This window comes from Cyprinodon tularosa, unplaced genomic scaffold (genome assembly GCF_016077235.1).
Source record: "Cyprinodon tularosa strain WSP-4 unplaced genomic scaffold, ASM1607723v1 ctg115, whole genome shotgun sequence".
Classification (NCBI taxonomy): domain Eukaryota; kingdom Metazoa; phylum Chordata; class Actinopteri; order Cyprinodontiformes; family Cyprinodontidae; genus Cyprinodon; species Cyprinodon tularosa.
Genome location: NW_024037948.1, coordinates 1,262,348 through 1,281,834, shown reverse-complemented (window position 1 = coordinate 1,281,834; position 19,487 = coordinate 1,262,348). Strand labels below are relative to the sequence as shown.

The following is a 19,487-nucleotide window of genomic DNA, read 5'->3' as shown; positions in this document are numbered from 1 at the left end:
TCCAAACCACGAGATCCTAAATCAAGCCTCACAAACACACTGTTTAGCAGAAATGCTCGAGATAAATCATCATCACTGTGGGGGATTCCTGTATAAAATTAGGCCTGAGGGAAAAGTTGGACATCCACGTGTGAGATGCTATTCTTTTTGTTTGAGTTATTCTTCTTTCCATCAGGGAATGAAAAGTTTAGGCAGAACTATTGGTGTCAGTATATGTGAAATATAATAATAAATCAAAGCGACAACAACCATGATTAACGGCCTGGATGGGGAACGCTCAGGGTTTAACTAGGAAGTATTCAAATTATAGACAGTTATTTTTTGTTTTCTTTGTGAAAAGTGTAAATTGTTTGTTTTTGTTTGTGTTTTTTGGAGACACAATGTTATGCTTACTTCTGCAGAGTGAGGCTAAGGTTCCCAACGCAGGTCTTGATTTTGTTTTGGGCCTCCAGGTGGTTCATGCCCTCTGTAGAAATACCGTCAATGGAAAGAACCATGTCTCCAACTGCAACACCACCTTTAGCTGCTTTCCCACCATCCGTCAGCTGTAAAAACACAGAAACCACAAACTGCTTTAATTATCTCTGTCATCAGCAACATTACAGCCAAGATTACTGGGCAGCACAGTGGAGGTCGAGTCGAATTAGGAAGCAAGATCATTCAAAGACTGGCTCTTTATTACAGCATGAGGGGTCTATTTACATTACCTTGTACATGTACAATAGAAGTAGGAATCCTTTATTCTTTTTACTTTGCGTTTACTGGCCACGAATTGTGGTAGTTGTAAAACACTGGCTTCATTTATTACCACCTCTTTCAAAGATGTTTAAAAAGCCTCAAAATATAAATGTCTGTTGTTGTAGCACATGAAAATGAATACATGTATTGACTGTGATGGAAAAATTATGGTACCAAATAACTGTTTCATTAAATTAGTGGTGGCTCACCGGTAATTACGGTATCAACTATCTAGTTAAAATATTTTGTTTTTTTTGTTTTTTTTCCCATGAGCAGATAATGAAACTACAATTAAAAATGTTGGCTAACATAACCAGTTTTAGAAGTATAGATGTAATGGAAGGGGAATTGCTTTAAACCATCTGGCTGGATGAAAGCAGATAAATATCTTGTAATGATTGTCAGCCAGACTGTTTGTTTTAAAAATAAAATTTAATTGCTCACCGATTGAGTAAATAAAGGCAAAGACTGGTTTGAAGGGGGGCATGAGATCTATATACTAAACAGTTATAAAATAGGTTTATGCATTTATTTTGTACTTTTTTTATACGCTTTCTAGGTATGCTATCCACTTTCCACAGTAACCTGGATTTAACTATCAACAGTGGTGTCAAAAGAACACACATTTGTTACTTAAGTAGTAGTATAGATACTGCAGTATAAAAACACTCTGATAAAAGTTGAAGTATCAACTTGACCTCTTTACTCAAGTAAAAGTGAAGTATTACACTAGTTTTCACTAGATGTGGATGGCATCAATGACCTGCATTGGAATGGCGCTCATGATGTGAAATAAAATGTAAAAAAACAGAAAGTACAGATACTTGTGTGAAAATGTAATTAGCAGAAGTCAGAAGTAGGAAGAAAAATAAGTAATGTAGTAAAGTATGGATACCTAAAAAGTGTACTTAAAAAGTGTACTTAAGTACAGTAAAAAAAGTATTTGTACTTTGTTACTTGACACCTCTGACGATCAACCAAGTTAATGTAAAATTATCTCAAATATCTTTTCGCACCTGAGGCAATTTATCCATAATCAATTCTAAATAAAATAAATGATACAGATGGTTAGGTTATTCAGAAAAACAGCTGTTTGCATCATAAAATTCAGTGGTTGAGGGTGGGGATGTTACATGCTGAAATCTGATGATGTAGGATGTGTATAAATGCAGCTGAAGCGCCATCATTTTGGCATTTGTGTTTTAGAATGGCTTACTTAGGCATTGCGTTAGGCAACAGACACTGTAAACTGTAAATTTTCTCTAAAGATAAAGTAATTAATCATACATAAAAACACAATTTTGTCATTATTCTGGAAGGAAAAAAGGAGAAGACTGCATGGTTAGACATATACCACCTTCACAGCCTTTGAAGAAACAGAAGCTGATTACTTTCAGGTTTAAAGGCTTGAGAGAATACAATTGGCACTTCTTTACAGCTGTTGCTTGTTTAAACTGGGTGTCTACACATGACCAAATCTAAGTGAGCTCATCTGTTTGGGCTAACTGTATTTATGAAGTGGTCTTTTTCAAAGGTGTAAATGATTAACATTTTGTTCTGACAAGAAAGTATTTTTTTTTATCCTTTTTTGACTCACAAGGGTCATAGACCTAATTGACCTGTGCTATTTTCTACAATACACAGAGGAGCATTCTTATATGAAAACACAAACAGAAGTAAGAGCAGACACTGACAGCGCTAATAAAAGAGCCTGTGCTGTCGGATTAGTGCAAAGACTCTGCCGTCCAGACCCTTTTATAGTCATATTAGCCCAACACACGCAACATCATTCACCACCCCTCTCAGATTCATAGAGCTGAAAGAACCAAGTAATAAGGGACCAGACATAACATTAACTACTGTAAATGTTTTAGCATGAAAAGCAGTGAGGGGTAGATGGAAAGAAAAAAAGTAGCCACAGGGTACATCTGTGGGGTCTTATTTTAGTACATTTGACCTGCTTTTTAGGTGTGTGTTACGGATATGGACCAAGTCACAAAAGATCAAGTGAAAATGTGTCCCCTAAAGTGCTCTGCTTCTGGCCCCACTTCACATATACCTCCTGCGTTTCAAGTACCACTGCTTTTCTTTTCATTAAATTAACCTAAGATAGAGTTTGGAAAGAGAGGCAAGATCTTAAAATTAAAGGTGTGTTTTGTGTTTGCAAAGACTTTATAGCCAACTTTTAATTGCAATGGTCTGCAGCATTCGATCGTGTTGGAAGATAATTGTTTCCAAATGGAGGCATCTGTTATTAATTATAGTGATAAAGGGGTTTCCAAGCTAAACGTAGTCTCAATTTTCATATCAAAGATACTTCAGCAATGTATTGTAAAATCAGAAGCAGAAATTCAGAACGTCTCAGTCTGCACAACATTTGAAGCTTTTTCAAGGAAATGATTTATGTCTCTGGGTCGTGACAGAAAACTGCAGGATTAATGGTGCAATAGTAAAAAAAAAGAAAGAAAAAAACAACAATGACATTGATAAAAGACTGTTCTCAACTGTGAGCAATAAACTTGAAACATGCTGTAAAAATAGGCAAGGACTAAGTTATAAGTTAAAGAAAAAAATTATATGATTTTGAACCTTCCCTGTTTGGCTTTTAATATATGATTAAGTAAAGTAGTTGCCCCCCCCCATGGAGGGTCCTGAAGGCTTTGATGGAGCATAGCCGTACACCTGCAAATGTTTGTAACTCAGCATGGACTTCACATGCACTGCGCCATTCAGAAAGAAAAAGATGCAAACTTTCACTGCCAAATAGATCATTACTTCAAGAAAAGAAGAGAATAACAAAAATAAATAAAAAAAATGGAAACGGGGAAGGTTAAGAGAAACATAAATGTGAGTTATAAAGTTAGTTTTTAGACATTAATTAGAGTCGAAAATGTAACAGTTTTATATTTTTTACAATAACGTCAAACAATGGTTTCCTCTTCCTGGTTCTACTATACACTGAAAAAAATAATGCAACCATTTTTGGCATTTACTTAATCATATAAAAAAAATTTTTACACAATTGTTCATGTTAGCAGGGTAGGACATAAAACTATTGTGTTAGAGTAACTAAATATGCCAAAAGCGGTTGCATTATTTTTTTCAGTGTAGGAGTCCTAAACTCTGCAAGAAATTAACTTAAGTTGATATGAAAAAATATTTTTGATGGAGCACACTGCCATTTTTGGTGTGAGCAAAGCATTTATTTTCTTTCTGCTAGTTATGTGATGTACTGCCCCTTGTGTTTTTTTGGGAGGATACTGTACCACCACCAGAATGAAGTATAAATTTCCTGCGGCGCTTGTTCAGGCTCCGGCACCATAGAGCCTTAAGTGTGACTATAACTCAGCCTTCACAATGGCTTCTTTTGAGAATGCAGCTCACAAAAGTGAACTACTACCTCAAAGTTAGAAAGTTAATTTCCTCCTGGGACTTCTACATTTACGACCCCAAGTACTGATGGATGATAAACGGACTCCACCTTTATGTTGTTGCCAGAACCACCACAACTGTAGACTAATAAGGTATCTATATGTGAGAATTCAATCCAAAAGACTGAATTTCTGGAGGGACAGGAGTCCCTCTATTGGTACAGTATGTTGTTTTTCAATTGAAATATGGACTCTCACACAACTTAACGTTAACAGTTTCATCAAAGAATAAATACTGAATCTATTCCTGCCATCTTTGAATCTGTATGCCAAAGAACAGCATCCACTTTGACTTGGCTTCTAGAGTCAAGAGATATTTTCTAAATCTAGAAAAAAGGAAAATGAGAATTGAGCCTCTAAAAAAACTAAACTTAATAGGATTTGAGTTACAATCAATGTAAGTACTGTTAGTTAAGAGGTTTAAGATTATAACTTTGGTGTCTCCTAGTTAATTCCTGACAAGCTGTGCTTTTAAGTGATGAATGGTTCTGGCCTTTCTCTAAAAGCTGATTAGTAAAGCAATGCACCCCAGAGAGGTTACCCTGTCCACAACAGAACACACATTTAAATTATAGCAACAATCAGATCATTGGTTACCCGTCCAACCTGTCAGGATTTGGTTGTGGTTTGAGGACCCAAATGCAGAGGCAGGGAGGCAGAGGTGAGTTTCTTGTTGATTTAATGAAATGCTAACAGGCAACTGAGGCAGGAATCCAAAAATCCAGAAATCAAGCATGAAAAAAGTTAAACAAACCAGAAACCATGGGGAATTATGGGAAAAACAATCTTGACGAGGAAGACACAGTGAGACAGAGTTGAAGGAAGTTTGACGAAGAACCAGCACTGAGGAACTGCACAAGGAGTGTATTTATGGGAGACTGAACAAAGAGAGGACTAACGAGCAGATAGGGCGCAGGTGTGAACAAAGCAGACTGGAAAGGAGCTAGGGAAAAAGCAGAACACTAGAGTGCAACAGAGGACAACAAATAAAAACCTAAAAACCTAAAATATAACCAGAAAACACAACAAAATAAGAAATAAATCAATAAAACTAGAAATCATGGAGCAAAGTAAAACTAAAAACTCAAAAGAATACATAACAGAACCAAGACTGACACAGCCAATATCCACTTCCTCAGACTGACTAGTGTAGTTTTTAGCTGGTAAAAAAAACAAAAAAAACTAATATTTTTAAGAACAGGCTTTTCTATGAACAAGAGAAAACAGTTTGTTAAAAATATTTATTATTTATCAGTTTACTTGACTCCAGCCTGACTCACTTACACAGAGAACCAGACCATTTACAGGGCCGGAAGGGAGTTTATGCTTGGCACAGAAATATGCATGATGCAAGAGCATCTTCTCTAACTATAGCAGTCAAGACTGAAGCCGGAATGGAGAGATGTTTTAATGATGCCCCTTATTATGTACTAAATTATGTGGATATATCTTTAAAATGGCAAAAACGGACTGCTATACAAGCTTTTATTGTAACAGGAAGTTTGGGGGTTAAAACTATAGTAATCTGATTGGTTTTAACCTGTTTCCCCTCACTCTGTCAGTTCAAGCCCTGGTCCTGTCTTTTCAACCGGGCTGAACCAGTTCCTTTACAAAGTAATTTGCTGGAAATTTTGGCTGGCCGGACTGAATGTAAAAATGTTCTAAACCTCCATTGTACCAATCCTCCATTGTACAAAAATAATGGTAGATCAATGAATGGCTTAGTTTTTTAAACTAGTGTACATCAATGTCAAAAGGTACCAAAGATTTAGGTTAAACAATTTAAAAGATTAGTCATAGCAAATTCATTTGGTAAGGACTCTTAAGGGAAAGTTATGGATAAAGCTACACTAAAACTTGTTTTATATTTCACACGTATTAAAGAACACCACCTCATCATAATATATTGTGGCAGGGAAGTATTGTTTCATAAAAAGACGTCTAAAACACAGTATGGAGCATTTAGAGACTTTAAAAGCAGGTCAACGTGGCAGTATGCTTTATAAGAGAAGTCAGATTTCAACACATACGCTTGCTGCTTTTAGTTCTTTGAAAATATTTTCAACACAGACCAATAAAGCTTTTCTAGAGGGCTCCAACATTGTTTGGATTGCACTCAGACCCACAGTGATGGGTCTGAGTGCTTTGAATAATGCCTGCTTTCAGCACACTGAGTGACACAGACAGCAGCCAGATGTTCTGTGTCTAAGTGAGCGAAACTCAGAGTTGAAGACAGTTCCTTCCATGTGTAAGCTCTGAGACACGTTGTTTACCTACATTTGCCAGCTTCCAAAGCACACAGGGTTTAAATTTAGGGTGAAATTCTACAGAAATGACCATCTATTGTTGATGGGCTTCTTATTTCACACACAAGATTAGGTGAAACGAGACATCTGTAGACAATTGTTATAACTACACAGTTTGCATTTCTTAGGAAAAAAAAGAATATTTTGTAAATGAGAGGAGACAGATTGAAAAGATGGAGTGGGGGAAATTTAGAGGTGAGTGAGATGGATGAAAGAGGAAAAGAGAAAGAGCAGAAAGAAATAAAGGGAAAGATTAAATAGGTGCGTAGGACTGCAGAAGAGCAGACACTATGTCAGCCCCTATGTATCTATCCATCAATAACATGTTAACACTGGGGCAATATTGAGCATGATCTATCATCCCCCCCCCAAAAAAAAACTGAATGTTTATTTTCAGTTTCCGTTGTTTTCCTGAACCCTAAAACTGGCGCATAATTTGATCAGTTCCACATTGTGGAAAGAAAATCAAGTTTTTGACAATCAAGTCCAATTAATTGTCTTTTAAAAGAAACTGTTGGTGTTTAAGATGTTCATGAAGTTACACAAAACATAAAATAAATGAAATTATTAAGAAAAAAAAATGCAAGGCTAATATTTAATCAGAAGATTCAATCCATTGTGTAGAGGCTATTTTTATTTTATTTTTTTGCAAAAAGATGTAATTCTTTATGTTACAGTTAGAGTTCATTATATGTTTAGCAGAAGCTTGTAGATTGATTTCTAAAACTGTAATTGCCAGACACACTGTATATGATCATCTTTGTATACATATTATGGCAACATAAAAGAAACGCTTGAAAATGTGTGTTTTTCTAATATATTTGGACATAATAGATATTTGAATCAATCAATGCAATACAAGTTTTTCAATTAACATTAATAACAAAATAAAAGGTTTTAAAACTTTCTGCAAAATGTAATTTAAAGAATTTAATATCTGGTCATGAAGAATTCAGGATAGCATCACATTAATTTTGATCACACAGAGAAATCACATCCTGTTACCATGATTGCAACACAATGCAGAAAGTTTGTTTGGGCATCAGGCATTTTGTCAGTTTTGGTCTTTACTATTAAAATGAGCATTGAAACTATGGGGAGATTCAAAAACTCCCTCGGACTTACAGAAAGACGATTGTTGAAACAGAGTTGTGGGAACACAACACGGCAGCAGCTGCCAAACCTCATGAACACAACAACATAAAATTTAGAATGAGATCTGGGCAGGATATCCACAGTGTTTGCAAGCACCCCGGAACCAACTTAATCCGAGAGATCAGAATAAACTTTGGCAAAGTTTGTGTGTAAAAACAGGAGAAATTAATGAAGTTTTTCCATTGCTTAACAGTCCAAACAATGATAATATGTAGAAAATGCTTAGAAGGATAAAATAAGGAAAAGATCAGATGAGGAAAACACGAGTGAGCATGTGCAACTTTTCATTATTTTTTTCCTCTTTTCAGGAGCAAATGAGGGAATGCAGGTTGTAATAGTGCAAGAGGGTTATGTGTTTCCAACAGTGTCTGTCTACACTGGCTGTGAGGTGTTCATTGTTTTCAGCTGTCTGTGTCAGCTCTATTTTTCCACTACCCCTCTGTATCACTGACCTGAAGAGAAATGTCAAAAAACTTATGCCCAAGATGTGTGGGGTCAACAGAGATGATATATTGCTCTTTCTTGGCCCTTGACTGGTACAGGCAGTGGATCTGATTCAGGGTTATAGAAATTATAAGAATCTTTCCATATTTTTTTCCTCTCAGTAAAGTATTGGAATCAAACATTCCCTCTGATAAGGGTTTCCAAATTGTTCCAAAAGCTAATATGTTTCTAATACTAAGTTTCAGTTCATTTAAAATCTTTCTTTTTAATGTTCTGTGTGAGAGTCAATGGCTCATTTTAACCTCATAACTTCAATACCCTTCTGTTGTTCTGCTGCAGGGGTGGGCAAGTCCAGGTCCTGGGGTCAGGCGTCCTGCAACTTCTAGATCCATCCTGGGTCCAACACACCTTATTATGCAGTCAGTTCCTCCAAAGTCCTGTCAATCATTGATTTACTTGATTCAGGTTTGTTGAACCAGACTCACATCTAAACGTTGCAGGATACCGGCCCCCAGGAACTGGAATTGCCAAACCCTGTTCTACTGTCTTTAATTGGTCCATCCATCCATCCATCCATCCATCCATCCATCCATCCATCCATCCATCCATCCATCCATCCATCCATATTCCATCAGGGTCAAAATGGGGTAGGTGCCTATATCTGGCAGTCTATAGGTAAGAGGCGGGGTAAACCCTGAACAGGACGCCAGTCTGTCGCAGGTCTTTAATTCATGTGCGATTAATTTTTTGACTGATCTGCAGAAACTGTGGTTGGGATTGAACATATGACCCCAACAAGAGCAGTTTTTCATGGAAAATAAGTGAAATAGTATCTAGATGGTCCATAGATATCAAGGCAGAAATTATTATTTACAGGTGCTGGTCATAAAATTAGAATATCATGAAAAAGTAGATTGATTTCAGTAATTCCATTTAAAAAGTGAAACTTGTATATTATATTCATACATTACATACAAACTCATATATTTCAGATGTTTATTTTGTTTAATTTTGATGATTACAAATGACAACAAATGAAAATCTCAAATTCATCATATCAGAAAATTTGAATATTGTGAAAAGGTTCAAAATTGATGGCCCCTGGTGCCACACTCTAATCAGCTAATTAACTCAAACCACCTGCAAAAGCCTTTAAATGGTCTTTCAGTCTAGTTCTATAGGCTACACAATCATGGGGAAGACTGCTGACTTGACAGTTGTCCAAAAGACGACCATCGACACCTTGCACAAGGAGGGCAAGACACAAAAGGTCATCGCTAAAGAGGCTGGCTGTTCACAGAGCTCAGTGTCCAAGCACATTAATAGAGAGGCGAAGGGAAGGAAAAGATGTGGTCGAAAAAAGTGTACAAGCAAGAGAGATAACCGCACCCTGGAGAGGATTGTGAAACAAAACCCATTCAAAAATGTGGGGGAGATTCACAAAGAGTGGACTGCAGCTGGAGTGAGTGCTTCAAGAACCACCACACACAGACGTATGAAAGACATGGGTTTCTGCTGTCGCATTCCTTGTGTCAAGCCACTCTTGAACCACAGACAGCGTCAGAAGCGTCTTGCCTGGGCTAAAGAGAAACAGGACTGGACTGCTGGTGAGTGGTCCAAAGTCATGTTCTCTGATGAAAGTAAATTTTGCATTTCCTTTGGAAATCAAGGTCCCAGAGTCTGGAGGAAAAGAAGAGAGGCACTTCATCCACGTTGCTTGAAGTCCAGTGTAAAGTTTCCACAGTCAGTGATGGTTTGGGGTGCCATGTCATCTGCTGGTGTTGGTCCATTGTGTTTTCTGAGGTCCAGGGTCAACGCAGCCACATACCAGGAAGTTTTAGAGCACTTCATGCTTCCTGCAGCTGACCAACTTTTTGGAGATGCAGATTTCATTTTCCAACAGGACTTGGCACCTGCACACAGTGCCAAAGCTACCAGTACCTGGTTGAAGGACCATGGTATCCCTGTTCTTAATTGGCCAGCAAACTCTCCTGACCTTAACCCCATAGAAAATCTATGGGGAATTGTGAAGAAGAAGATGCAATACACCAGACCCAACAATTCAGAAGAGCTAAAAGCCACTATTAGAGCAACCTGGGCTATCATAACACCTGAGCAGTGCCACAGACTGATCGACTCCATGCCACGCCGCATTGCTGCAGTAATACAGGCCAAAGGAGGCCCAACTAAATGTAGCAGGAGGACATCTCCTCATGCTCCTGGAGGCAGGAGTGTTGGCTGCAGGGGCAGTGTCAGCCAATTGCCTCTGGAGGGCACCCTATAAAAGGGGAGTGGTGGCATTATCGGTTACCCTCTTCCTCTGGTTCCTCCGCTTTGCTTCCGGGTCGCCTCGGCTGCTGGTTAACGGTACAGGTAGGTTGCAGTGGCTGCTAGTGCGCTCTATGGATAATTGTGGTGCTGATGTGCATGTTTGGTTTGTTAGACAAGACGTTCCCGGTTACAGCGCTCGTGATCAGCGCGTCAATCAAACCTGGCCGTAATCGGCAGCTTTGCCTCCGTCCTCTTCCTCAGTGGGATTTCTCTGGTGGCCTGATCGGTATGTATGCTGTATGACAATTTGACACATTCACTTCCTGCTCCTCCACAAAGTAGTAATATTTTGTTGACAGGTCTATGTGGGGCCTGGTGATCTGGGGAATTCCAGCGGCGTTAACTTGGGAGAAACAACACAGCTTTGACACGTTTCAGCTGCAGCTTTTTGATAGCCCACGGCAGTCGGACGCCTGAGCTGCGGCTCCACCTCGGTTCCAATTGTTGTTTAACCACGGCGGTGCGGTCTGAGACGCCTTAATCAGCCGGTATCGTGGCTGGTTAAACTTGGAGCCCGCCGGCAGCAGAAATTGCCCTCTTCCAGCAGCATAGGCTGGGCTGGATTATTCAAGGGGCTGTTTATGTGACAACTGTTCAACCTCTGTTACTGGACTGGTTCTTGATTGTTATTATTCCCGGTATTATTTTTCTTATCCTGAGTTTATTCAGTTATCTGGGTTGCCTGAGTCCATGGGGAATTGTATTTTGGGTTCCAATTGTTCCTGTGACTATTAATGTTTGTTTTTTTGGGTTATTCTTTTTTTCTCTCCCCTTATAGTGTGTGTGCGCGTGTGTGTGTGAAAAGCTATTTATGCCCCTCTTTGTCTTTTCAGTTGCTGAGAGCTGACGTGGTGGTTCCTGGTGTCCTGGTGGTGGGGACTTCCCGTTTTGGTGTGCAGTGCCGCCCCCTTCTAGTCCATTGTTTTACAGAGTGCATGTGTGTAGTGGCTGTCACGAGTGATTTGGGGTGCCTTCCTTTCTGTTTTGCTTTATCTACTGGGATCACTCCTCACTTCGCCTCGACCCACTCCATCAGGTAAGCCTCAGCACCTGAATTAGGCTCCCCCCTCGCCTTCCCGTGTGTGTGGGTAGTATATTTTAACAAGACCTGTTATTTTAATCATGTTTAAATAAAGAATTGCTGTTTTTTTCTAAATTATAACCACGTCTCTGACTCTCTCTATGGTAGAACGGATCTACGTATCCTACCTTTAAAATTAATTCTTTGGGTGAAATTCCCAAGGTGGCGTTATTGGTCCATTAGAAATCGCTAGTATCAGGTTCTCTTTCCTGTATACACCACCTGCTGCCACATTCTGGCGTTGCTGGTAGGATCTACTAAGAGCAGAGACGTGTGTTTCTCCCTTTTATTTATTTATTTATTTTTTTCTTCTCTTCCCTTTGCTCTTGTGTTTCTTATTGTTAAATAGTTGTATTCTCTTGGTCCAGGTTGGGGTTGAACAGTTGTGTGTATTGCTGTGACTTAGACTAAAAAAAAAAAAAAAAAAAAAAAAAAAGAATCCAACTAGGTTTTTTTTTTCCCTTCTCTTAATACGCCGCTGCCCCAGGTAGATTATTATTATTATTTTTTTCTGTTGGTGGGGGTGTGTAGCTATGGATACAGAACTGCAGGATTTAAGGAACTTAGTTGCACAGTTAAAGGCGGATAATGAGAGGCTGCGACAGGAACAGGTGGCGGCCAGGCCTGCCCTTGATGCGGCGGCCTCCGGGTCTGCCGTGCCCGCTCCTGCCACTGTTGGTACTGTAACAGAGAGACTTGTCTTTGTGCCCCGAGATAGGAAATGCCCTATGTTCAGAGGAAAGTCAGGGATTGGCATTAGTGAATGGATTGAGGAGGTGCAGGCGTGTATTAGAGCGCGTCATTTGACTGCATCCGACCAGGCTTTTTCCCTTGGATCCCTTAGATCACCTTGAGGGAGAGGCACGTGAGGAAATAAGATTTCGGCCCGATGCAGAACGAACAGACCCAGCTAAAATAATCGCGATATTACAGGAGCTGTATGGTTGCTTTGACTCCTATGTAGGGTTGCAGGAAGCCTTCTTTTCTCGTCGACAGCAAGAAGGCGAGACTCTTCAGGAGTTCTCCCTTGCATTAATGAGCCTTATGGCATCTGTTAAACAGCGCGCCCCTAGTGACGTGCCTAATGCTGAGGTCTTACTGCGCGATCAGTTTGTTGAACACGTAACTGATGGTGCTCTTCGTCGCGAATTGAAACAGTTTGTGCGTAGGCAGCCAACCGCTACGTTGCTTGAAGTCCGGGCTGAGGCGATCCAATGGGAGCGGGAGGGTTTGCCAGGAGGAGCCAGGGGCAGAAGTTATTCTGTCCCCTCAGTTCTTGGGTTTCAGTGTGGAGCTACCAGTGGCCCACAGTTGTCCGTCAAGCCACCCCTGGCGTCCGAGCTAAGTGAGATGAAGGAGATGCTTAAACTCCAGCAAGAGCAAATCAACCAACTTACACAAAGCATTTCTCGCTTGCCGGGCCCTCATTCCCGGGGCCGCCCCTCACAGTGGGGCCCAGTTATCTGTAAGCGATGCCACCAACCAGGACATTTTGCTAGGGAATGTGACGGGGTCCGTGTTCCTCGCCCGCAGCAGCCTTTGCCTGCACAGAAGACAAGTGTACAACATAGTCCTTCACGGCCTGCGGAAAACTACCACCCGCCGAGCTGTTGAGTCACAGTTCGGCGGGCAGTGATATTGGCTCAAGAACAGGAGGTGGTTCAGAAATGCCCAACCTCATGTCCTCTTGCCCCCATATGTGTATTAATATTGGGGGTATTGCTGTTCCTTGTTTGGTGGATACTGGATCCATGGTATCTACCATCACGGAGAGCTTTTTCCATCAGCATTTTGAGCCGTGGGGCCCGGAGAAACTGCGCTTGTGTGACTGGCTACAGCTCCGTGCAGCCAATGGGTTAGACATCCCTTACCTTGGGTACATGGAACTGGATATTGAACTGTGCGGTAAGCTGATGCCAAAGTGTGGCATTTTGGTGGTTAAGGACTTGCCCAATGGTATGTCTGCACAGGCCCCTGGGGTGCTGGGGATGAATGTGATCCGCCGATGTTATGGCGAACTCTTCGGGCGACATGGTTTGGCCCTCTTTGACTTACCCTCTGTATCAGAGGCTCCTGAGTTAGTTCTGCAAGCTCTGCAAAAGTGCCATCGAGCTAGTATACGGCCCCCTGGGCCCGCCTGTGGAAGAGCCATGGTGCGGGGACGGAAGGCCTGGCGGATTCCAGGTGGTACATTTAAGATTGTGGCTGCTACCTGCTCTGAGCACTTCGCAAATACCACTGTGTTGTTTGAGCCACGAGGCTCTGGCCTTCCAGCCGGGCTACTTGCCTCACCATCTTTGGTCCAAGTGGAAAGGGGGACTGCATACATCCCCATTGTAAATGTGGGTTCCACTGATGTGCTGCTTTACCCGCGCACAGTCGTAGGGAGTTTGGAGGTGGTGAGCGTTGTGAGCCTGCCAGCAGGCGTTACAGAGGTACCCTCCTCTGTTGCCACAGTGGCTTCCCATGCAGTTGCCCCCTCCATTCCGGAGCAGATAGCGGCCATGGATTTGTCTCCCCTTCCTGCTGAGGAGCAGGATCGGCTGAGGTTGCTTCTCAGCAAGTATGAGTCTGTCTTTGCTTGTCATGACAGCGACTTGGGTTGCACTAATCTGATCGCTCATGGCATTCCGCTTCTGGATGATGTCCCAGTCCGTCAGCGGTACAGACGCATTCCTCCGTCGGATTACGACCTAGTTAAAGAGCATATTAACAAGCTGTTGGAAGCACAGATAATTAGGGAGAGCAGTAGCCCCTATGCGTCACCCATCGTCCTCGCCAAGAAGAAAGATGGTAGTCTGCGCATGTGCGTCGACTACAGGCCCCTGAACCGGAAGACCCGGAAAGATGCGTTTCCTCTTCCCCGCATTGAGGAGTCCTTGGACGCTCTGACTGGTGCTTGTTGGTTCTCCACCATGGACCTAGCCAGTGGATACAACCAGGTCCCGGTGGTTGAAGCGGATCGGCCTAAAACGGCATTCTGCACCCCGTTTGGCCTCTTCGAGTGGCCCTTTGGGCTCTGCAATGCTCCCAGTACTTTCCAACGTCTGATGCAGCGGCTCTTCGGGGACCAACAGTGTCAGTCCTTGTTGATTTACTTGGACGACATTGTTGTGTTCTCTTCCACCATTGAACAGCACTTGGAGAGACTGGAGGTTGTTCTGGGGCGTTTACAACATCAGGGCCTGAAGGCCAAGCTTGCTAAATGTGCCTTTTTCCAGCAGGAGGTGCGGTATTTGGGGCATGTGATCTCGGACCAGGGTGTTTCCACTGACCCCAGTAAGGTTGAAGTGGTAACCGACTGGCAGCCTCCAAGCACCATCTCGGAACTGCGGTCGTTCCTTGGCTTTGCCAGTTACTACCGCCGGTTCGTGAAGGGCTTTGCCAAGTTGGCCGCCCCTCTGCACCAGCTGGTAGCCAAGCTGGGGAGCACAAAATCCGGGAAGAGACCAGAGGGTGCAGTGGCAGGGAACTGGTCTGAGGAATGCCAACGCAGTTTTGAGGCCCTTAAGACCAAGCTCACCACAGCTCCTGTGTTGGCATATGCTGATTTTTCCCTCCCTTTCATTTTGGAGGTTGATGCCAGTTTTGGTGGCCTAGGAGCGGTCCTGTCACAGGAGCAGAACGGCAAGGTAAGGCCCATCGCTTATGCGAGTAGGGGCCTAAGGCCCACGGAGCACAATATGGCCAACTATAGCTCCATGAAGTTGGAGTTTTTGGCTCTTAAATGGGCCATGACCGAAAAATTTAGGGAGTATCTGCTTGGTCAGAAGTGTATTGTTTACACGGATAACAACCCCCTCAGCCACCTGTCATCGGCTAAGCTTGGGGCCACCGAACAACGCTGGGCAGCCCAGCTTGCCGCATTTGACTTTGAAATCAAATATAGATCAGGGAGGGTCAATAGGAATGCGGACACTTTGTCTCGCCAGCAGCCTCCCAGTATGCAGGACATGGAAGCCATGCTCCCGGGTACATCACTCCCGGCCTCTCTGCAGCAAGCTCTGCGGGTTTCCAAAGCAGAGGCAGGACAGGCTACCATCATAGCCCTTCCTTACCATGCCCCTGCAGAGATCTGTAGGCTGCAGCAGACCGACCCTGTTATCCAGCAGTTCCTACAGTTTTGGGAGGAAAAGCGACAACCAACCCCTGCTGAGCGTAAATTGCTCACCCCACCCGCGCTGGCTTTGCTCCGTCAGTGGGATCGTTTGGTGGAAAGGAACGGCACTTTGTACCGCCAGACCCTCCGGCCAGATGGTGCTGAGTCCGTCTGTCAGCTGCTGTTACCAGCGGTACTAAAAGAAGAGGTTTTAACAGAAGCCCATCAGAAACATGGCCATCAGGGCATCGAACGGACTCTGGAGTTGTTGCGACAGCGGTGTTACTGGCCGGGTATGTCCTCTGATGTGGCACATTGGTGCCAATCCTGTGAGAGGTGCCAGGTGGCCAAAGGCACTAACTCTGCCACCCATAGCTTCATGGGGCATTTGCTGGCTTCTCGGCCTAATGAAATCGTGGCCATAGACTTCACGGTCTTGGAACCAACCCAGGCTGGGGTAGAAGATGTTCTGGTCATGACGGATGTGTTCAGCAAGTACACGCTTGCCGTACCCACTCGTGACCAGCGGGCCTCCACTGTGGCTCAGGCTCTGGTAACTGAATGGTTTTGTAAATTGGGGGTGCCTGCCCGCATCCATTCAGATCAGGGTCGAAATTTTGAGAGCAATTTGATCCAGCAGCTCTGTAATCTTTATGGGATTACGAAATCTAGGACCACTCCTTACCATCCCGCCGGCAATGGACAGTGTGAGCGTTTCAACAGAACGCTGCATAATCTCTTACGAACCTTGCCAGTTTCTCGGAAACGAGACTGGAGCTCCTGTTTGCCTCAGCTCCTGTACTCTTACAACACCACTCCCCACCAGGCAACTGGTGAGTCCCCGTTCTTTTTAATGTTTGGGCAGGAGCCAAGACTCCCACTGGATTTTCTATTGGGTCAGGTACAGGAGCCGAGAAGTGGAAGCATTCATGAGTGGGTCCTAGAACACCAGGCCCGTTTGCAGATCGCCTTTGAAGGAGCACGTGAAAGGTTAAGGGTCGTGGCTGAGCGGCGGAAGAACCATCATGACCAGCAGGTCCGTGATGCTCCCTTACAGGAGGGCCAGTTGGTGTACCTCCGTAATATGAGCCACAAGGGACGTCACAAAATTCAAGATTTGTGGGGTTCTGTAGTATACCGGATTTTGAAGGCCCCGAAGGACGGTCACTCGGTGTACACCATTGTCACTGTTAATGATCCCACACAGGTTAAACATGTGCATCGTACGTTGTTGAAAGCTGTGGTTGGAGCTAGCGCTCTAGCCCCCCCTCCTTCAGTTCCTCCTGAGGAGCCACAGGTTGAGGATGAACCATCTGCTGATGGTGATTTGTTTATACTGAGGCAGGAGATTCCCCAGGCCAATGCCAGTCAGGCCCAGGCCACCCCGGAGCTGCCTCTTCTCTCCATAGATCCAACAGTACAAGGAACATCAGACGTTCCTTGTAATGCGGTAGCTGAGTTGCTACCGGAAGAGCTGGTTCCTCTACCGGTAGTAAACTCGGGCCGTAGTGAAAGGGCTGTTCGCCGGACAACACGGTCTACTGCTGGGCAGCATACCAATGTCCACCATCTCCCACGACCAACAATTTTCTCTGGTCCTACGTCTAATGCAATTGCAGGGTTCTTTAGGCCCTGGAACTAGCATGGTGTCTTAATTTGGTGGCATCGTCGGGGCGACGATGCATAAAGGGGGGGAAGACTGTAGCAGGAGGACATCTCCTCATGCTCCTGGAGGCAGGAGTGTTGGCTGCAGGGGCAGTGTCAGCCAATTGCCTCTGGAGGGCACCCTATAAAAGGAGAGTGGTGGCATTATCGGTTACCCTCTTCCTCTGGTTCCTCCGCTTTGCTTCCGGGTCGCCTCGGCTGCTGGTTAACGGTACAGGTAGGTTGCAGTGGCTGCTAGTGCGCTCTATGGATAATTGTGGTGCTGATGTGCATGTTTGGTTTGTTAGACAAGACGTTCCCGGTTACAGCGCTCGTGATCAGCGCGTCAATCAAACCTGGCCGTAATCGGCAGCTTTGCCTCCGTCCTCTTCCTCAGTGGGATTTCTCTGGTGGCCTGATCGGTATGTATGCTGTATGACAATTTGACACATTCACTTCCTGCTCCTCCACAAAGTAGTAATATTTTGTTGACAGGTCTATGTGGGGCCTGGTGATCTGGGGAATTCCAGCGGCGTTAACTTGGGAGAAACAACACAGCTTTGACACGTTTCAGCTGCAGCTTTTTGATAGCCCACGGCAGTCGGACGCCTGAGCTGCGGCTCCACCTCGGTTCCAATTGTTGTTTAACCACGGCGGTGCGGTCTGAGACGCCTTAATCAGCCGGTATCGTGGCTGGTTAAACTTGGAGTCCGCCGGCAGCAGAAATTGCCCTCTTCCAGCAGCATAGGCTGGGCTGGATTATTCAAGGGGCTGTTTATGTGACAACTGTTCAACCTCTGTTACTGGACTGGTTCTTGATTGTTATTATTCCCGGTATTATTTTTCTTATCCTGAGTTTATTCAGTTATCTGGGTTGCCTGAGTCCATGGGGAATTGTATTTTGGGTTCCAATTGTTCCTGTGACTATTAATGTTTGTTTTTTTGGGTTATTCTTTTTTTCTTTTTTTCTCTCCCCTTATAGTGTGTGTGCGCGTGTGTGTGTGAAAAGCTATTTATGCCCCTCTTTGTCTTTTCAGTTGCTGAGAGCTGACGTGGTGGTTCCTGGTGTCCTGGTGGTGGGGACTTCCCGTTTTGGTGTGCAGTGCCGCCCCCTTCTAGTCCATTGTTTTACAGAGTGCATGTGTGTAGTGGCTGTCACGAGTGATTTGGGGTGCCTTCCTTTCTGTTTTGCTTTATCTACTGGGATCACTCCTCACTTCGCCTCGACCCACTCCATCAGGTAAGCCTCAGCACCTGAATTAGGCTCCCCCCCTCGCCTTCCCGTGTGTGTGGGTAGTATATTTTAACAAGACCTGTTATTTTAATCATGTTTAAATAAAGAATTGCTGTTTTTTCTAAATTATAACCACGTCTCTGACTCTCTCTATGGTAGAACGGATCTACGTATCCTACCTTTAAAATTAATTCTTTGGGTGAAATTCCCAAGGTGGCGTTATTGGTCCATTAGAAATCGCTAGTATCAGGTTCTCTTTCCTGTATACACCACCTGCTGCCACATAAATACTGAGTGCTGTACATGCTCATACTTTTCATGTTCATACTTTTCAGTTGGCCAACATTTCTATAAATCCTTTGTTTTTATTGGTCTTCAGTAATATTCTAATTTTCTGATATGATGAATTTGAGATTTTCATTTGTTGTCATTTGTAATCATCAAAATTAAACAAAATAAACATCTGAAATATATGAGTTTGTATGTAATGTATGAATATAATATACAAGTTTCACTTTTTAAATGGAATTACTGAAATCAATCTACTTTTTCATGATATTCTAATTTTATGACCAGCACCTGTACTTAATAAAACTGTTTCTTTCCACAACTGAAATTATATTTCAGACATTTGCTAAAAATATTCATGCTGAACATATTCAATTACTCTTTCAAGGAAACCAATTCTTTGTCATCACTGGTGATTTCCAGTTACACTGGCTCACTGTTCATGTACAGCCTTTACCTAAGATTGGATCTTAAATGATGGTTTATATTAAGATAGAATCACTTTCATGAACTATATCAGTAAAACAATATTACATTTGCTCATCTTCTACATCCCAGCTTAAAAAAATTATGGCACTAATGCATTTATACTGAATTAACTGTCTTAAAGATTAAATTAGATCAGGTGTAGAACATACAGTTTTGGTCAGGCTTCAGTCATGCATTATATTCCTCTAAATAAAGGCTTAAGATTGTCTTATTTCTATATAAAAATGTACTGGTCCCCTTAATGTCG

General features: G+C 43.0%; 1 protein-coding gene and 1 long non-coding RNA gene across 9 annotated transcripts in view; one reads left to right on the top strand and one right to left on the bottom strand.

Moving 5' to 3' along the window:
* pdlim5a (PDZ and LIM domain 5a) overlaps positions 1 to 19,487 on the bottom strand; it is an 81,613-nt gene that overhangs the window by 48,041 nt on the left and 14,085 nt on the right. For all 8 annotated transcript variants that reach the window (XM_038306001.1, XM_038306008.1, XM_038306019.1 and 5 more), the window contains exon 3: positions 394 to 545. In XM_038306001.1, coding sequence (XP_038161929.1) covers positions 394 to 545 — 152 coding nt within the window. The remainder of the gene's footprint in view (positions 1 to 393; positions 546 to 19,487) is intronic.
* LOC119797131 lies at positions 17,395 to 18,384 on the top strand. The gene is made up of 3 exons (XR_005282553.1): positions 17,395 to 17,467; positions 17,538 to 17,651; positions 18,267 to 18,384. It is a non-coding gene; the product is annotated as an uncharacterized LOC119797131 (long non-coding RNA).